Here is a 17,502-nt window from a genome sequence, read left to right as displayed (position 1 = left end):
TACTGATCTTAGCCAGATTGTAGCTCCCTTGGAGAATAAGCTGCTCATAAAAGGGGCTCTTAGCTGGCTCCTATTTTTAGTTTCTGGTTTATTTCAAATTATTTTGGCAGCATCTTCATATTAGCATCTTATGCTTGCCCTGGAGATGACTGAGGGCTTGAAATGGAGCTGCATTCCAAGAACTCATTAGATTGAGATACAGCACCGGTGTCACAGCAGCTTGGGAACCACTACTGAAATGTCTGTCAGGTCTGAAGTCTGACTTTTAGTGAATAATGTCTAAAATACTTCAGCCCAAGTCCTCCTAGCTCACAGCTGCAGAGCCAGACACCAAACACGTCACAGCAAGTCCTGTGAGCCTGCTTATGGAACAGGGCTGCATCTGAACTCTCATGCAAGGGTCTCATGCAGAGCTTGACTCCATGCAGACAGCCTTCTGCAAAAGCAGGACCAGCATAAGGACAAGGATGCTCCTGTAAAGGTTGTCCTTTTTGTAATGGGATCAATGCTTGGAGTGAAGCATCCAAGATGACCCTCTAGTGTCCCACGGAAATGAAGATACACAAGGAAGGAGCAGGGTGTCTTGTTCAGGGACACACTGAGCTACAAGCAGCCAGCACCCACACCCAGCTGCCATCAGCTCAACCCAGAATGCTCCTTCCCCAGCCTCTTTTCTCTACAAAGGCCAGCTACTGCCCAACCAGCTGCTGAGCTGCTGCTAATACCAAAATAAGTAGAGTTTTGTTCAAGTGATAAACCTTCTGTTGTGATTCTTTTGTGTATTAGTCTGTTCCTCAGGGATATAGCCCTAAGGGATGTAGAATCATAGAACCATCAAGGCTGGAAAAGGCCTCTAAGATCGTTGAGTCCAACCATCGCTCCAACACCATCGTGGCCACTAAACCATGTCCCCAAGTGCCATGTCACACACTCCCTGAACACCTCCAGGGATGGGGACTGTACCACCTCCCTGGGCAGCCTGTTCCAATGCAGCCACAGCTGCATGAGTTGCCCATGGGTAGAAGGTGTCTCCAGGGCAGTGACACTGAAGCCCAGCAGTGCACTGAGGTTTTGGGGTGGAGCTGTTACCAGAGACACTCACACCTTGCTCCAAAGGGGCCTCAGGTCTGCCACAAGCAAAGTGTGCATGGATTTGAGAGCAACTGAATAGGCAATGAAGTTCTGGAGTTCCAACTCACAGCAAGCCTGTGTTCAAAGCCAGGTTAGATGGAGCCTTGAGCAACCTGGGCTAGGAGGAGGTGTCCCTGCCCATGGCACGGGGGTTGGAACTGGATGATCTTAAGGGTCCCTTCCAACCCAACCCAGCCTGCGATTCTTGGAAGGAGGCTCCAAAGGAACTGAGGTTTGAGGCTAGAGTGATAAGGTTGGTGTTTGATTTTGAGTTCTGCATCATGCTAAAAACAAACCATTCTAAAGATCAAGGTTGAATGAACACAGAACAAGAGAAGACAGTTGGATAGAGAATTCAGGGTGGTGTGAGTGGTCCCCCATGGACAAGGACACATTGTGTCTCCTCACCAACACGCTGCCTTCATGTAAGTATTGCTGAGTACCCTAAAGACAGGGCTTGGAGCAAGCTGCTTTAGCTGCAGATGTCCCTGCTGACTGCAGGGGGTCTGGACTGGATGACCCTTAAAGGTCCCTTCTAACCACTCTGATTCCAAAGCAGAGTCCCAGCTCAAACAGCAGTGCTGAACATGGGCTCTGCCCAGTGGTGCCTGTTGAGCCCTGCCTCATCTTGCCCACACTGGGTGTCTGCCAGGACCTGAGCTGTTTGTCTGCTTCTCTCCAGAGAGGAGCTCAAGTAAGGCAATTACACACTAGCAAGGAGCCAGCCTGCTCCCTCACACCCTGCTCACCCCTGGGGCTGCAGAGCCCTGTGGTTGATGGTATTTTGGGATTGCAGCAAGGGCTGGTGGAGAAGTCCATGGGTGGATGGGGTGGTCTAAGCCTTCACACTGTTGGCAGCTTATGGGGTCTCACTCTCTGCTAGGTCCCACAGCTCCCAAAGGGCTCTGCTCATGCCATGGGTTGACACTAACCTCAATACACATTCAGAGCAGTCAAGTGTAAGGAACCAAGAGCCAAACCCACAGCAAACACCGCAGGCTTAATGGAACATAAATATTTTTATTAAGGCTTTTCTTCTTCAGCTAGACAAGAATCCTGCCTCCTCTGGAAGTGCTGAGCTCCCAAAACCACCACTTCAGACTGCAAGGAAGCAGCACTGATGTCAGCTGGCCACCAGGTAACCTGCTCTGCTAGTTATCAGCACCCTGCACTTGAAGATGCTCTCCCACCAGCATAAATCCAAAGCCAGCCGATGGAGACTTGCAGTGAAGGTGCACAAAACAGCCCAGTCAACCCCACAGCTTGTCTACAGGAGGAGAGAAGAGCTCCTCTCTGCCCCTTTCTGATCCTCCATGCCATCCAGCCTCTTGGCTTGTGCCAGCCCTGGTGCTCAGCAGGCTTTAAGCACAGCCTGGGATGTGACCCAGCAAAGGTGAATGGTTTTCTGAGTGAACCAAAGCAACTCAGAGGAAGGAGTCCAGTATGCTGAACACATCATCTGGGACCAGGGGAGGCATGGAGTTAGCTAGTGCAGAGCTCTTCATGAGCACTGTAGATGGAATAGAATCATGGAATTGTTTTGTTTGCAGGAGACCTTTAACAGAGTCCAACTGCTAATGCAGCACTGCAAGGCCACCACTAAACCACATCCCTCAGCACCACATCTACACAGCTTTGAAACCCCTGCAGGGACGTTCCCGCTCCAGAGATGCCCTGGGCAGCCTGTCCCAGCCCTTAACAACCCTTTTGGGAAAGAAATTGCTCTTCATGTCCAACCTAAACCTCCCCTGGGGCACAACTCAAGGCTGTCTCCTCTTGCCCTATCACAATTCACTGCCCACCTAGACGCTGTTGCATCTTCATCAGGAGGGCTCTGAGCCCAAAATTCACTGAGGCCCAGCCAGCATGCTGGGGAGGTGACTGGCACTGGTGCTTCCCCAGCTCCTTTCATGCCCATAGAAGCACATTTGCTGTGCTCTGCCCCGGGCGACAGCGCACGCACCGCACGGCGCCTGCTGCAGGAACGCAGCTCCCTTAGAGCTCATCCAAAGGGTAAAGCAAGCCAAGAGAGAACAATGCTCTGCATTTAACCCCACCACCAAAAATAAGCAGCTGCTGCTTCATTGCTTTCTCTTTCTCTCTCTCTCTCTCTCAAAAAAAAAATAAAAAATGCAGATGCATAAGAATGTTTATAAACAGAAAATACTGAACCCAACAAAACCCATCCACAGCCAACCATGTCCTACCAGCAGGGCATGGGGAGGTTTGCAGAGTGTGCCCCTGGTAAGTAGCTCCAGGCTCTGAAGAGCTCAGAGAGCAGCATCTCCCCACACAGCATGTGCCCCCTGCAGGGATTTACTCTAGCAGGAAGCCAGAGTCCAGAATCTCCAGGGATCTGCTGGAGAGACTACAAAGATGAGGGGACTGGAGCATCTCTGTGATGAGATAGGGTAAGAGGAGACAGACTCAGGTTGCACCAGGGAAGGGTTAGGCTGGACAAGAGGAAGGATTTCTTCCCCAAAAGGGTTGTCAAGCTGCTCAGGGCAGAGGTGGAGTCCCCATCCCTGGAAGGGGTTTCAAAGCTCTGTAGATGTGCTGAGGGCCACAGCTTAGTGGTGACGGGGCAGTGCTGGGTTAATGGCTGGATTGGATGATCATTAAAGTCTCTTCTAACCTAAATAATTACATGATCCAACTTCTGAACTACCTCTGCACAATTACAAATAAATGCAAAATGTTTCCAACTATTTTTCCCCACCACCTTTCCCAAGATTCCCATCCACCTCTCTCCCCTACTCCTAAAGCCTCCAGCAGCCCCCTCCCCAGTCAAGTGGCTACTCTGAGGCTATGGAACAGACTGGACAACCCCCAGAGGCAGCAGCAGTTATCTGGGCACTGGGGCCCCGTTAGGATTTGCTAAGTGTGAGGCAGCTGACAAGAGGCCAATAAAATAAAGGCCATTAGAGCAGCTGGTGTTGGAAGCCCTGCAGCCTCACTGAGCAAGCAAGATTATTTACACCCAGGGGAGTTTACTCTTCAAACACACATGGTGTTAAACTTTCACCCTGGAGATCAAGCACAGGAGCATGTCAGGGCTGCACACAGAGAGTCTCTGGGGGCAAAGTCCACCACGGCTCACTGTGCACATCCCAGAGCCCACGCAAGGACAGCCCTGCCCCAAGGGGATGGCTCAGCTCAGGGGCAGCTTGCCTCAGGACATCTCCTGAGCTGGACCAGCACCACAAGATGAAACAGCTAATGCTTGACAGGCATTGAATGGAGGGAAAGGACCTTTAAAGCTTGTCAGCAACCCTGCAGTCAGCAGGGTTATCTGCAGCCAGAGCAGGTTGCTCAGAGCCCCAAACAACCTGACCTGGAATGGTTCCAGGGATGGAGCATCTCCCATCTCTCTGGACAGCCTGAGCCAGGGTCTCACCACCCTCAGTGGAAAAAATACCTTCCTCCTCTCCAGTCTGAATCTCCTTCTTTTTAAACCCATCACCCCTTGTGCTGCCACAACAGGCTCTGCTAAAACAAGTCTGTCCCCAGCTCTCAACCCCTTTAAGCACCAAAAAGTCAGTATGCTGTATTAACATCTGGGGTTTCAAACTCTTTTCCCCAGAAACCTGCCTCTAGCATCACCTGTGCCAGGACTCAAGGTCAAGGGACCCAAGGCCAAGTTCTTCCTCACTGCCTGCACAGGTTTCAGCAATGCTACTGGAGAGAACTTGGTGCTTACTCTCCCAGTGGTTTTTACTCCAAGCAGCAAAAGTTCTTCCTGTGTAATAAAAGTGGTTTTATTTCTGCCAGATCATAGAATCACAGAATGTTAGAGGTTGGAGGGGACCTCTAGAGATCATCTAGACCAACCCCCCTGCCAAGATCTCTTTAAAAGCAATCAGCTATTGCACCAACACGGGATGCATCCCATCCATTACCTAAGTTCTTCACAATGAGAGTGGTGAAATACTGGAACAAGTTACCCAGAGATGTGGTTGATGTCCCATCTCTGGAGACACTTAAGATCAAACTTGATGGGGCCCTGGGCAGGCTGATCTAGTTGGAAATGACCCTGCTGACTGCAGGGGGGGGTGGGACACGATGATCTTTGAGGGCCCCTTCTGAAGTGCTGCATTCAGAGCCCCCTGGCCAGAGTTTAATGGGTTAAGAGATGCAACCCCACACATGCCTACACAGACAACACCACCCTGCTCTTAAATCAATGGCAGCTTGTTACAAGCAAGGCTAGGGAAATTTTCTGTTCTGCCAGCATGATCAAAAGGGCTTGATGAAAGCCTTGGAGAGGCCTTCAAGAGAGTGTGACAAAATTCTCAGCTTTCCAACAAAGGCAGCCTGTTCTGTGGGCAGGAAGCAGCCAAGGGGGCAGCAGATGAGCTCAGGGTAGCAATGTCTTTTAGAACAGGAAGACCCAAGAGTTAAATGAATGACTAATGAAGATAATTTCCCCAAATCCTTTAAGCATTCCTTCCAGGGATTCTCCTCAGCTTTTCAAAGCATCCTGCCCGCAGCTGACACACATTCCCCAGACAAGACATTTGCATTTTTGTAATTGCTTTTATGAAGCCCAAGGTATCCAGGCATTCTTCAGGTGTGTTGCACAGCCCAGCACATTAAGAGCATGATTTATTCAACCTGGAGCCATTTTGCTACTGGAGGATAAGAAACTTAAGAGCATAAAAGGGAAAGAAACAGACCAGGAATGTTACAAGAAGCAAGACCCTTTTGGATCCAAGTAGTGATAGATCCAACCTCAAATTTAGAACCAGATTCATACTGCAGATCCTACTCCAGTTCCAAGGTTGAGGTCTCTGAGCAAAGAAAAGGGCTAAGAATCAATGAACTCAGCTATGAATTTTTGAGCAACCAACCACCACCTCAGTGCAAGCCTCAAAAACTGCCTGGGAAAGACACAAGATGTTCAGACACACCTGGCTCCTTTGGCTGAAAGCTTGCCTTGCTCAGCCCATGAGCACCCAGAACTCCAGCAGCACTTGGACCAGGAGCCATGCTCCACACCATGTTCATGGTCACCAGGAGCCCATCCCTTCGAGGACAAGATACAGACACACTGCTTTACTACACAGAATGACCTCCAGTTAACAACCATGGCTGCTACTGCTCTTAAATCTGTTGTTTCCTCACTCTGTGTTGGGGAACAAGAGCAGGGCATGACAGAAATTGTTCCTCATGTCCAACCTAAACCTCCCCTGGTGCAACTTTAGGCTCTTTCTTCTTCTCCTATCACTTGTTACTAGGGAGAAGAGACCAACCAACCTCCTTTCAAGGAGCTGTAGATAGCAATGAGGTCTCCCCTGAGCCTCCTTTCTCCAGGCTAAACACCCCCAGTTCCCTCAACTGCTCCTCACCAGACCTGCTCTCCAGACCCTTCAGCAGCTTCCTTGCCCTTCTCTGCACATGCTCCAGAACTTCAATATCCTTCTTGGAGTGAAGGGCCCAAAACTAAACCCAGTATTTGAGGTGTGAGCTCACCACTGCCCAGTACAGGGGAAGAGTCACTGCCCTCACCCTGCTGCTCACACCACTGCTGATCCAAGCCACGCTGTTTCCAGTCACAAGCCTTTCTTTCCTGTGCAAAGGCAAGCAGCCACAGGGGTATCTCTAAAGAAAAGGAATTTCTCCAACACAAAGTTGGGATTCAGCTGGTGAGCAAACCTGGAGCTCCACTGTGGTGAGCCAGGCAGGCGCTGATCTCACAGATCATGGGGTCTGTGTCTTTGCAGCATGCTGCTTTCCCCCAGTTTAACTGTGACCACCAGATATTCCACAGGGGTTTAGTCTTTTGTACCAGAAGCTTTACACATCCTAAAAGCTTCTGGGAAATGTTTTGTGGCTTATGGTGAATGGCAGCATTCAGAGTCAGCCTGCTGTAACTCTACCAACCGAGCTTCTGCTCACTTTGCCCATTACTGAACAATCCTGGATTGGTCTGTCCAGGGCAGCTCACACAGAATCCCAGCATGGTGGTGGCTGGAAGGGACCTCTGGACGTCACCCAGTCCAAGCCCCCTGCTAAAGCAGGGATACCCACAGCAGCTTGCCCAGGATCACAATGGCCAGGGCAGTTTGGAATCTTTCCAGAGGAGACTCCACAACCTCTCTGGGCAGCCTGCTCCAGCGCTCCAGCACCCTCACACCAAAGAATTTTCTCCTCATGTTCACATGGAACCTCCTGGGCTCCAGTTTGTGCCCATTACCCCTTGTTCTGTCACTGGGCACCACTGAGATGAGTCAGTCCCTATCCTCTTGCCCCCCACCCTTTAGCTCTTGCTGAGCATTGCTCAGCTCCCCTCTGGGGCTGCTCTTCTGCAGACTCCACACCCCCAGGGCTCTCAGCCTTTCCTCCTCACAGAGATGCTCCAGGCCCCTCAGCACCTTCCTAGCCTCTCCTGGACACTCTCCAGTAATTCCCTGTCTCACTTGGGCTAGGGAGCCCAAAACTGGTCCCACCATCTGTGGCCTCACTAGGGCACAGTAGAGGGGGAGAAGAATCTCCCTTGACCTGCTGGCCACACTCTTCTGAATGCACCCCAGGAGACCTTTGGCCATGAGGGCTCATTGCTGGCTCATGGTGAACTTCTTGTCCACATGGCTCCCAGGTCCTTCTCCACAGAGCTGCTGTCCAGCAGGTCACCCCTCACCTGTACAGGTGCAGGAGGTTATTCCTCCCCAGGTGCAGGACCCTACCCTTGTTCCTCCTCTGGCTGTGCCTTTCCCATATCTGCTAATTAGGAAGAATTCCTTTAATCTGCTGCATTTTGCTTTCTGCAGCCTGCAACATGTCACACACACAATCTGCTGTCAGTCCACACAAGAGGGAAAACTGCTCAAGGTTTGCTGGGTGTGAATTGGAGTTGCTCTGCCTGACAGGACAGATTGAGTGTGGCATAGGCTTTGGGACATCCTCATGTTGTTTGGAAGCTTCCTGGGCTGAAATGCTCTTGAGCAGCAGATTTTGGTTCTAAAGAGAGCCCTGTTCTCCATGGTGGGGAAAGGGTTTATTTTAGGTCTCTGCTGGCTGTAAAAGCTTCTCAAATGCCACGCTGCAGCTCCACATTTTTGCAATAGCTCCAAGTAACCCGATGAGTCCTGGCTTTGCCTGAAGTTTTGAAGTCCTGAAGTAGACACCAAACAGAACCTTATCTCCCAGCATGGTGTTAATGGCTGTGGACAAATCCAGGGCATTAACAAGCTCTGGGGCTTTGCTTTGGGTCTACATCTGGCTCTACTGCTCTGACAACAAATCAAGCAGAGTATTTGCTTGGGAACATGTTTGGTTTAAGTTTTTTTTCATCAGTGCTACCAGATCTTGAGAGAGCTGCTGTTTTCTTTCACACTCTGGCACCTGTGGTCACAGATTACTTAAAAAACAGAAACTCCTGCACGTATTGTTTGGGTATCAAAGAACCATGAGTCAGTGTGCTTCAAGAGCTCAGAAATCAAATAAATTCGACTGGAAATACTCATTTCAGAGGTCTTTGCCTTCTAGGATTTGCTGTGTGAGTCCTGCAGACCTCTGAGGAGGAAAGGCTGAGAGCCCTGGGGCTGTTGAGCCTGCAGAAGAGCAGCCCCAGAGGGGTTCTGATCAGTGCTCAACAGAAGGGTGGGGGGCAAGAGGCTGGGCCAGACTCTTCTCAGTGGTACCTAGTGAAAGGACAAGGGCAATGGGCACAAACTGGAACCCAGGAGGTTCCATCTGAATGTGAGGAGAAACTTGTTTGGTGTGAGGGTGCTGGAGCTCTGGAGCAGGCTGCCCAGAGAGGTTTTGGAGTCTCATTTTCTGGAGAGCTTCCAAACCCCCCTGGCCATTGTGATCCTGGGCAACCTGTTCTGGGTGCCCCTGCTTAAGCAGAGGGGTTGGACTGGATGATCTCCAGAGGTCCTTTCCAACCCCCACCTTTCTCTGACATTAAAATTAAAGGTCAAATCTACACTCAGCAGAACCAGGACTTCCACCATCTACTGTGCTACACAGAAACAAATTCAAGAAAAAGAAAATAATCTCAGGTATCCCTTGTGTGCTTCCTACACACAAGTAGGAAGCATCTGAGTACATCTACTGTTCAGCTTTATTTTCTTTTATCCCAATATTAAGTGGAATACAACCATGCACTTTCCCAAAGGAACTCTGAATACCTGTCCCAACAGGCAATCTTTCAATCTTGAAGAAGTCAGAAGAATGACATCACCATGAGTTAAAAGGAAAAAGGGAAAGGGAGGGAGGAAAACAAAAGGGAATAGAGAAAGGGAGAGAGGAAAAAAAAACCAGAGGAAAGAGGAAAAAAAAGAAAGGGAGAGCAGAAAACAAAAGGGAAAAGAGAAAGCGAGGTAGAAGGAAAAAAAAAAGGGAAAAGAGACAAGAGAAAGGGAGAGGAGAGGAAAGGAAAAAGGTAAAAGAAGAGGAGGGAGAGAGGAAAGGAAAAAAGTAAAGGAGAAAGGGAGGGAGAGAGGAAAAGGGAAAATGGGAAAGAGAAGCGGATAGAGACAGGAAAGGGGGAAAAAACACAAAGGAATAAAGGACAGAGAAAAGACAAAGAAAAGCAGGGGGGAGTAAGAGAAAAGAGAAAAAAACTCTAAGCTCAACCCCCTACCCCAGCTCTAAACCCCTCAGCCACACTCCCCCCTTCCTGCTCTGCTTGCCCTGGCAGAGGCTTGAGCTGTTCTCCAGGGTGTGCTGGGTTTGTTTTGCTGAACTCACCCCAAGGTCAGCCCTTGCATGAATGTCCAGGAATCCTTCTTCCCACCTCTTTCCTGCTCTCTACTACCAGTGGGCTTGATGATAGTCATTAGCAAGAGGCTTTCACCCCAGCATGTTCTACCATTGCTGTCTCCTGGCCCAGCAACAAGCACTTTTCCCTCTTGCTGTTATTAAATGAAGCCTTGGTGATAGAACAGCTCCAGCAGCAAATCTGTTTGTCACATACTTTAGTTAGCTCTTATCTACAGTGTAGATTAAGTGTTGTGCCACAAAAGCTCCAATGTAGCCACCCAGATCTCACTCCAGACCTTACAGCAGCAGTCATCAGAAAAATGATGAGAGTAAGAGAAGGAATGACAGGCAAAACTATTTCCTTCCACTTAAAAAGATCATCCCGCTTCAACTAGTAGGTTATAACCAACGTTAAGATGCAGCCAGCAGGCAGCATCACTTGGATCTCTCAGGCAACAATGGGGACAGGCTGAGAGAGCTGGAGTTGTTCAGACTGGAGAAGAAGGCTCCAAGGAGAACTTAGATCTGCCTTCCAGTACCTGAAAGGGGCTACAGGAAAGCTGGGGAGGGCTTATTGTGCTAGGATGAAAGGGAATCGATTGAAGCTTGAGAAGGGCAGATTTAGACTGGAGATTAGGAAAGAAATTCTTTATACTGAGGGTGGTGAGACACTGGAACAGGTTGCCCAGGATGGTCATGGATGCCCCCTCCCTGGAGGTGTTCAAGGCTGGGTTGGATGAGTTCTTGAGCAAGCTGGTCTAGTGGAAAACGTCCCTGCCCATGGCAGGGGGGTTGAAACTAGATGATCTTTAAGGTCCCTTCAAACCCAACCCATTCGACTATTCTATGAATAAACCCCCCAAAGGTGAGCAGAAATCAGCCAGGTTCATGATTTGAGGGGTCATTAACATTGAGCAACTACTTCAATCCATCTGGGAGCTCACTGGGTGCATCATTTCCATTCAACAAACAAATACATACAATTTACACTTAAACCCAAGACAAAAACCTTATGGAAAGCAAAGACGAAACCCTCATTCCCTTAGCTGGCACCTCTGGGTTCTTCCTTTCTCCACCAACACACATGGAATTCCCTGGGGTAAGTAAATCTGGTCTCCCAGCAGAGCCCTTCACGCTCTGCTGTCCCCACTCTATGCACACAAGGAGGACCCTCACAGGCCACCCCAAAAATCCTCACTCCAAGCAGGGTGTCTGCATTCAAGCAGGATCACAGGGGCACGCTCGGGCATTTGCTGGCTGCCCCGATGGAGCCAAGGAGATGACTTTTCCAGAAATTCCTCCCTCAGCAGAATTCCAAACCTTCAGCAGCACACGTATTTGCTCAAACACAAAAGCTACTTAAGTTTAAAAGTCGACCTTAACTCAAACAATACCTGGATAATGGATTGCAGGCCAATTATTTCTCACCCTTCTTGTGTTACAGTTCCAAGCTGCATTTTATTTTTTTTCTCCTTTTGCTGCTCTGCTGGGTAAACTGGCATGGAGACCAGCAGGAAAAGGGAAAACTGTGTTAAAAACTTGGTTAAACCCACTGGAATCCATCCATTTGTCAATTATCTCTTTAGCCAAGTAATTTATTGGTGATTCTAAAAGCAGCAAATGCTTGGATGAAGATTAGTAGATGACAACACCGCCGGCTCTGGGAGCCGGAGGAGCCAGTTGCAGTGATTAAACACTTTGGGCTCCTCTCCTTATGCTAATGACTGATTATCTCTTAATGCCAGGCAAGGGGTAGGTCAGCTGCAATCCCACACAGAACTCACTGATGTGGTAACGAGCACACCACCAAGGGCAGCAGAGTAGGTGGCTCCATTTCTGTGCCTGAACTGCAGCTGCTGGTCACAGATGATCACAGAGCCATCAAATTGAAGGTCATAGAATCATTAAGGTTGGAAAAGACCTCTAAGATCATCAAGCCCAACCTTGGCTGCCCAACACTTCCATGACCACTATGTCTTTAAGATCATTGAATCCAGCCATCAACTTAACACCACCAAGGCCATTAAACTGTGGGTGTTGTCACTACCTTGAGTGAGAGCCACTGTAAGGTCCCTTTCCCATGAAGGGCAAACAGAGCATCCAGTTGCTCAACCAAGGAAAAGCAGCTGCCAGGTACTAGAAACTTCATTACATCTTCAAACCAAGTCATCAAGGCCAACTCCAAGTAGATATTTTGGGTCATCCCCCTACCCCTATAAATATCAGGAGGGGGAACAACCACCAGTTACAGAATCACAGAATGTTAGGGGCTGGAAGGGACTTTGAAAGCTCATCCAGTCCAACCCCCCTGCCAGAGCAGGATCATCTAGACCAGGTCACACAGGAATTACATGGTGTGCTCCACCTAGCATTACCTTGCTATAACTGGGGGTAGAAAATGAGCCAAATTTCTTCCCTAGAGCACAGCCTTGAGCTACAATTCCTTTCCCAGCACTGTGCTGAACACACAGCATCACCCTTGTATGTAGCACCCTCCAGAACTGTATGTCCCCAATCCAGCCCAGCAAACTCCAGCTCTGCTCGTGTGGGTCCTCCAGAAAATGGAAGAAGAAACAGGAGGCTGGGGGGGGGAAAGGGTGAGTTACACACCTAGATTTTTGTGTGACCACATGAGAAAGGTGCCCCAAGCACACCCTTCTCTTTCCTGATATTCAAGAAATGAAGCCCAAACCACTCCAAAGCCCAGCCCTGGATTCTCTAGGCTCAGCAACAGCTGTTCCCAGTCACTTGGGCAATGAGATCTTCATCACTTGTCACTTCAGATTGATCAGACCACAGGGGAAGGTGACCTACTTTCAAGAAAAACAGATCAGCCCTTGATTTCATGAGCACATTTCAAACAGCTGCAAGGCATGGGCTCAATACCACCAGCTCCACCTGCACCATGCCCTGAGCTCACAGCTTGAGCTTTAGCAGCTCAAGTCCCTTTCCAAGCAGGACTGTGTGACTGTTACTCTCCTTGCTGCCACATCCATAGTTTTCCAGGTTTATCCCTTAACAACACTATCACAGCCCACTTCTGGGGACAACCTTCAGCTTTCCTTCCTCTCCCATGCCAGGCACCTCTCCCTGCCCAGCATTCAGCTGCACTATGATGTCCCTCACACAGCTCAGCCCAGTCTGGCAGCTCCTTTCACACCAACTGTTTCATTATTTCCCCTCTAGCAGTGACACTTTGGCTTCAGAGCCCACAAGCACAACATGAAGGAACTTTGCCTTCACTTAACTCAAAGCAGTAACAGGCTCTGGAGAAGAAGCTGCACCCTTCTATGGTCCCCACCAGCAAGAAACACTGCTGGATGTGGCTCCTGGGGTAGCAACACATCTTTGTGCTGCTACAGCCAGGGAGAGGTCCCAGGGGGAAATGTTTCCTGCAGTAGCTTGGCAAAGAGGAGAGAAAGAAAAAAATACCAACCTATTAATGACCAAATAATTAGTTTTCAACCCCTACACAGACGAATTTGTCTTCTGTAAGCAGGCAGCCAGCCTCTGGCACCTGGGGCTGAATGTGGGTGGCTTTTGGATGCCTCAAACCCCAAACTACGAATTCCCAACACAACCAGTGCAGGTAGGATGCCTGCAGAGCTGTACACCTTGTTGTTTCTTGGTCCTCAGCCCCTCCTTGGGCACAAAAGTGGGGTGGGTGCAACAAACCCACATCCCTCAGGCAGCTTATCCCACCAGGAATATCTCAAGCTCCTCACAGCTGGATGTAAGAGACCCAGAGCCTGGTCCCTCCTCCTGTCTGAATTTCTGCTTTTCAAAAGATGGTTGTAATTTAAGTGGCATTGTAATATAAAATAAATACAATTTTAAAAAAAAGGGGGGGGGGGGGAGGGGGAAAGCACTTTGAAGGAAGCAGAAGGCAGCAGAAAGCTGACAAGCTATAGTAAGTGGCACTCTCACTCCTGCAGCCATCAAAAGCTGGCCAAAGGGGATGTGGGCTCCCTGTCCATGCTCCCCCCACGTGTGGACAGGGAGCCCCCATCCCCTTTGCTCAGGTTTATCAAGCTGGAAAGAACAGAGTTCCTGGTTAGACACAGAATAAAAGTGAATGTGACACCACATCAGCCCCCTGCAGAGAGGCAGGCTGCATGAACCCATCACTAAACAAAGCCTTGGGTCCCCCCGACCCCAGCAGCCCCTTCCCACATCTCCATGGCTGGGAGCTATGGCAGAAGCCAATTCTTACCCAATTTTAACATTTTCAGGTATTATTCCCAAAACTAGTGAGGGCTTTTCCTGTGTTAAGACACCAGAGCTCGAGCAGATACCCCTACTTCCACCCCAGACAGCTGTTTGTTGGCCTCCAGAAGCCAGGAGCACGCATCAGGAGCAGCACATCAGAGCAGCACCCCTCTCTTTAGGTGGGAGCACAATTAAGACAGGATCTAATTTAAAAGGCTGCCACGCTCTGTGACATGAAGTGACAACCCTAGCACCGCCTGTCACAGCTCATCAGGATCCACAGCAAGAGTGGCCTGATGAGAATGAGCCTTGCACCTCCCAGGTTTGCTGAATCAAAGAAGGAATTTAGCCAGCCACCTGCCTAGGCAAAAGCAGACTTTGTTTTTTCTTGTTGAATATTAAACCAGGCTTATTCTTCCCAAGTTAACAGGAAAACAGGCTCCCTCCACTGAATTAAGATGTTCATCTTCACAACAGGAACATTTTTATGGGCCCTGAGAGGCAAGTTTGTGTTCTGTTGTGATACAGCCCATGTTACTAGGGGAGAAGGAGGACTTCTTCATGCCCAGGAGGAGAATGCTAAGGCCCAAAAGCCTCCCCTGGCCACACAAACATCCCAGCAGCCTGGCCAGCCCCACCAGCTGCTGCTCCCCACATCACCCCAGCTCCTAGAATCATGGAATTTCTTGGTTGGAAAAAACCTCTAAGTTCCTTGAATCCAACTGTTAACCTAACACCACCACAGCCACTAAATCATGTCCCCAAGTGCCATGGCCACACGTTTCTTGAACACCTCCAGGGTTGGGGACTCCACCACCTCCCTGGGCAGACTGTTTCAATCCCTGACCACTCTTGCATGAAAGAAATTGTTCCTGATATCCAACATAAACCTTCCCTGGCACAATTTCAGGCCATTTCCTCTCGTTTTATCACCTGGCACTAGGGAAAAGTATCAGAAGTATCTTCCCTCCTCTCCATCCATCTCCTCCTGCTACTCCTCAAAAAAAAAAAAACCTCTCTGGAAGACTTGGGGAGGGACAAAGCAAAACCAGAGCCACAACGCTGTGAGACAGGCACATTTGGACTCAAATACACACCAAGCCTCATTAAAAGATTCTCTATCCCATAATTATTTCCTTCAGAACTCATGGTACATGTTTTCCCTTTTCTGTCACAGCTTTGGCAGATGAAGGAGAAGACAGCAAGCAGCTTGCACATGTTAGGACAATATTTTAAAGCTAGAGCTCCTTTCAAAGCCTTTCAAGCCTCTCAAATGTTTGTCCAAGCTCTCCAGCCACAGCTGCCCAGGAGGGCTGGGCAACACTACCCAGCTGGGCAGCTTCAGAGGTCCAGCCTGATGGTGAGGGAACACCACTGCCCCCAGCAACGTGCCCAGCCTGGGCTCAGCACCTCATCCATCACCCAGCCCATCACCTCCCCTCGCTGGGCTGCACAGGGCTTGGTTTCTTTTCCCAGCTATCTCCACACAAAGCCCATTTCAAGCCAGTTGCTGCGTCTCTGCAGAAGAAGTTTCCAGAATACATCTTGGGGAGGTTAAACACGAGTGTGAGTGCACTTACACAGTAATTACTACCAGCCCATGGGGACCCCATCACACAGCAGAAAAACTTCTTGCTGCCTTTACTCCTGCCTTCTTAACGCCCCCCCTCCCCCTTCAGCCTGTGAACTCAGTCCAGGGCACCGCTCCAAACCCTCTGTAGTGCTGAGCACTTTGAAAGCAGATCTTTATGAATTAACATCCAAAAAAATAAATAAAGCATGGAGAATGCCCTGCTTGGACGCACTGCAACAGTGCTGCAGGCAGAGGGGAACACTTACTTGCTCGGATATATAATAATATACAGTTAAAATCACTTCAAAAGCTGTTTCCCACCAGCTACGGGGACCAGTAGCTCGGCCCGCCTGGAACCAGCAGCCTGTGGACCAGCAGGGAACCAGCAAAACGACTCCAGAGACCCCTTCCCGCCGGGGACAAGCAGTCCGGCGACCCCGGGAATCAACAGAAGAGCGACCCCCGGGGACCAGCAAAACGACCCCGGGAATCAACAGCACGGCGGACCCCCGGGGACCAGCAAAACGATCCCGGGAACCAGAAAAATGACCCCGGGAATCAACAGGAGAGCGACCCCCGGGGACCAGCAAAACGACCCCGGGAATCAACAGCACGGCGGACCCCCGGGGACCAGCAAAACGATCCCGGGAACCAGAAAAATGACCCCGGGAATCAACAGGAGAGCGACCCCCGGGGACCAGCAAAACGACCCCGGGAATCAACAGCACGGCGGACCCCCGGGGACCAGCAAAACGATCCCGGGAACCAGAAAAATGACCCCGGGAATCAACAGCAGAGCGACCCCCGGCGACCAGCAAAACGACCTCGGGGACCAGCATCTCGACTCCGAGGATCCGCAGCCGGACCTAGTCCGCTCTCCCCACCACCTTCCTCCGGCTCCCTTCTCCTCCCCCCGCCTCTCCTTCCCCAAGCTCCCCATCCTCAGCTCACCCTGGAGATGGTCAACGGGGCGCTGAAGTCTTTCCCCCCCACCAAGCGAAAACCCCATGGTGAAGGACCACGCAGGACCACCGAGTGGGACATAGCGGCAGTGGGACAATCCCGGCCGGCAGCTCCTACTCCCGCTCCCGATCGTTCTGCTCCGAATCCCCGGGACGGGTGGATCCCGCCTCCCCGACACGCCCCGGGGCGTGTCGGGGAGGCGGGATCCACCCGTCCCCGTTGTCATGGGGGGAGCTTTCGGATGGGTTTTCCCCTAAACGTGAGTTTCAGAGCGAGCATGAAGCTCAGCATCTGTGTTTGGCGGGGTCAAAGTCTCCACTTGCTGATCCTTCATCCTCTGGAGTGGAAGGAAAATGATGTAATAGTTCCATAAATATGTAGTGTTGGAAAGAGAAACTTCCAATAACATAATTAGGTGGAGTTTCAAGCAGCTTGAGAATCTTTCATCGTTATCACTTGGCCAAAAGGGAAACTTCCAAGAAAATAATCAAGTGGGGTTTCAAGCAGTCTGGGGACCCCTTATCCAACGCACCCCAGCATCGCAGTGTCTTTGCAGGTGTCTCTGGGACAGCACAAGGCGCCGCAGGGCATCCCTGCATCCTGGAGCACCCAGAAGAGGTCCCCTCTGCAGCGGGTGCTCAGTGATCACAGCCTGCTCATGCCTGTGGCTCCCGGGCTGTAGGCACGCAGCAGTGGCTCGGAGGTGGAGTGCTCAGCAGAGCTGCTCAGGGCTCCCCCCAAAAGCTGAGAACACCTCTGAACCTCCCTCTCTTCCTGGAAAGGGCTGGGCCGGATTATCCCGCTTCAAAAAAAGGACCTAACAAAGGATCCATTGTTTAGGAGGTCCATTTCATCAAGCACCTTCTTGTTGCTGTGAGTTTGATTGATGAGCCGGGAAGGCTTTGTGCTTACTCTCT

The 17,502-nt window shown here is 50.3% G+C and overlaps 1 protein-coding gene across 1 annotated transcript in view; it reads right to left on the bottom strand.

The window, feature by feature from the left end:
- The window catches only part of PDLIM4 (PDZ and LIM domain 4), a 63,823-nt gene extending 47,157 nt beyond the window's left edge, over positions 1-16,666 (bottom strand). The window contains exon 1 of the mRNA XM_054389120.1: positions 16,574-16,666. Within this exon, the coding sequence (XP_054245095.1) occupies positions 16,574-16,666 (93 nt within the window). The remainder of the gene's footprint in view (positions 1-16,573) is intronic.
- Positions 16,667-17,502: the final 836 nt, after the last annotated feature.

This window comes from Indicator indicator, chromosome 18 (assembly GCF_027791375.1).
Source record: "Indicator indicator isolate 239-I01 chromosome 18, UM_Iind_1.1, whole genome shotgun sequence".
NCBI lineage: Eukaryota > Metazoa > Chordata > Aves > Piciformes > Indicatoridae > Indicator > Indicator indicator.
The sequence above is the reverse complement of the archived record's forward strand: the minus strand, read 5'-3'. Positions and strand labels throughout refer to the sequence as shown.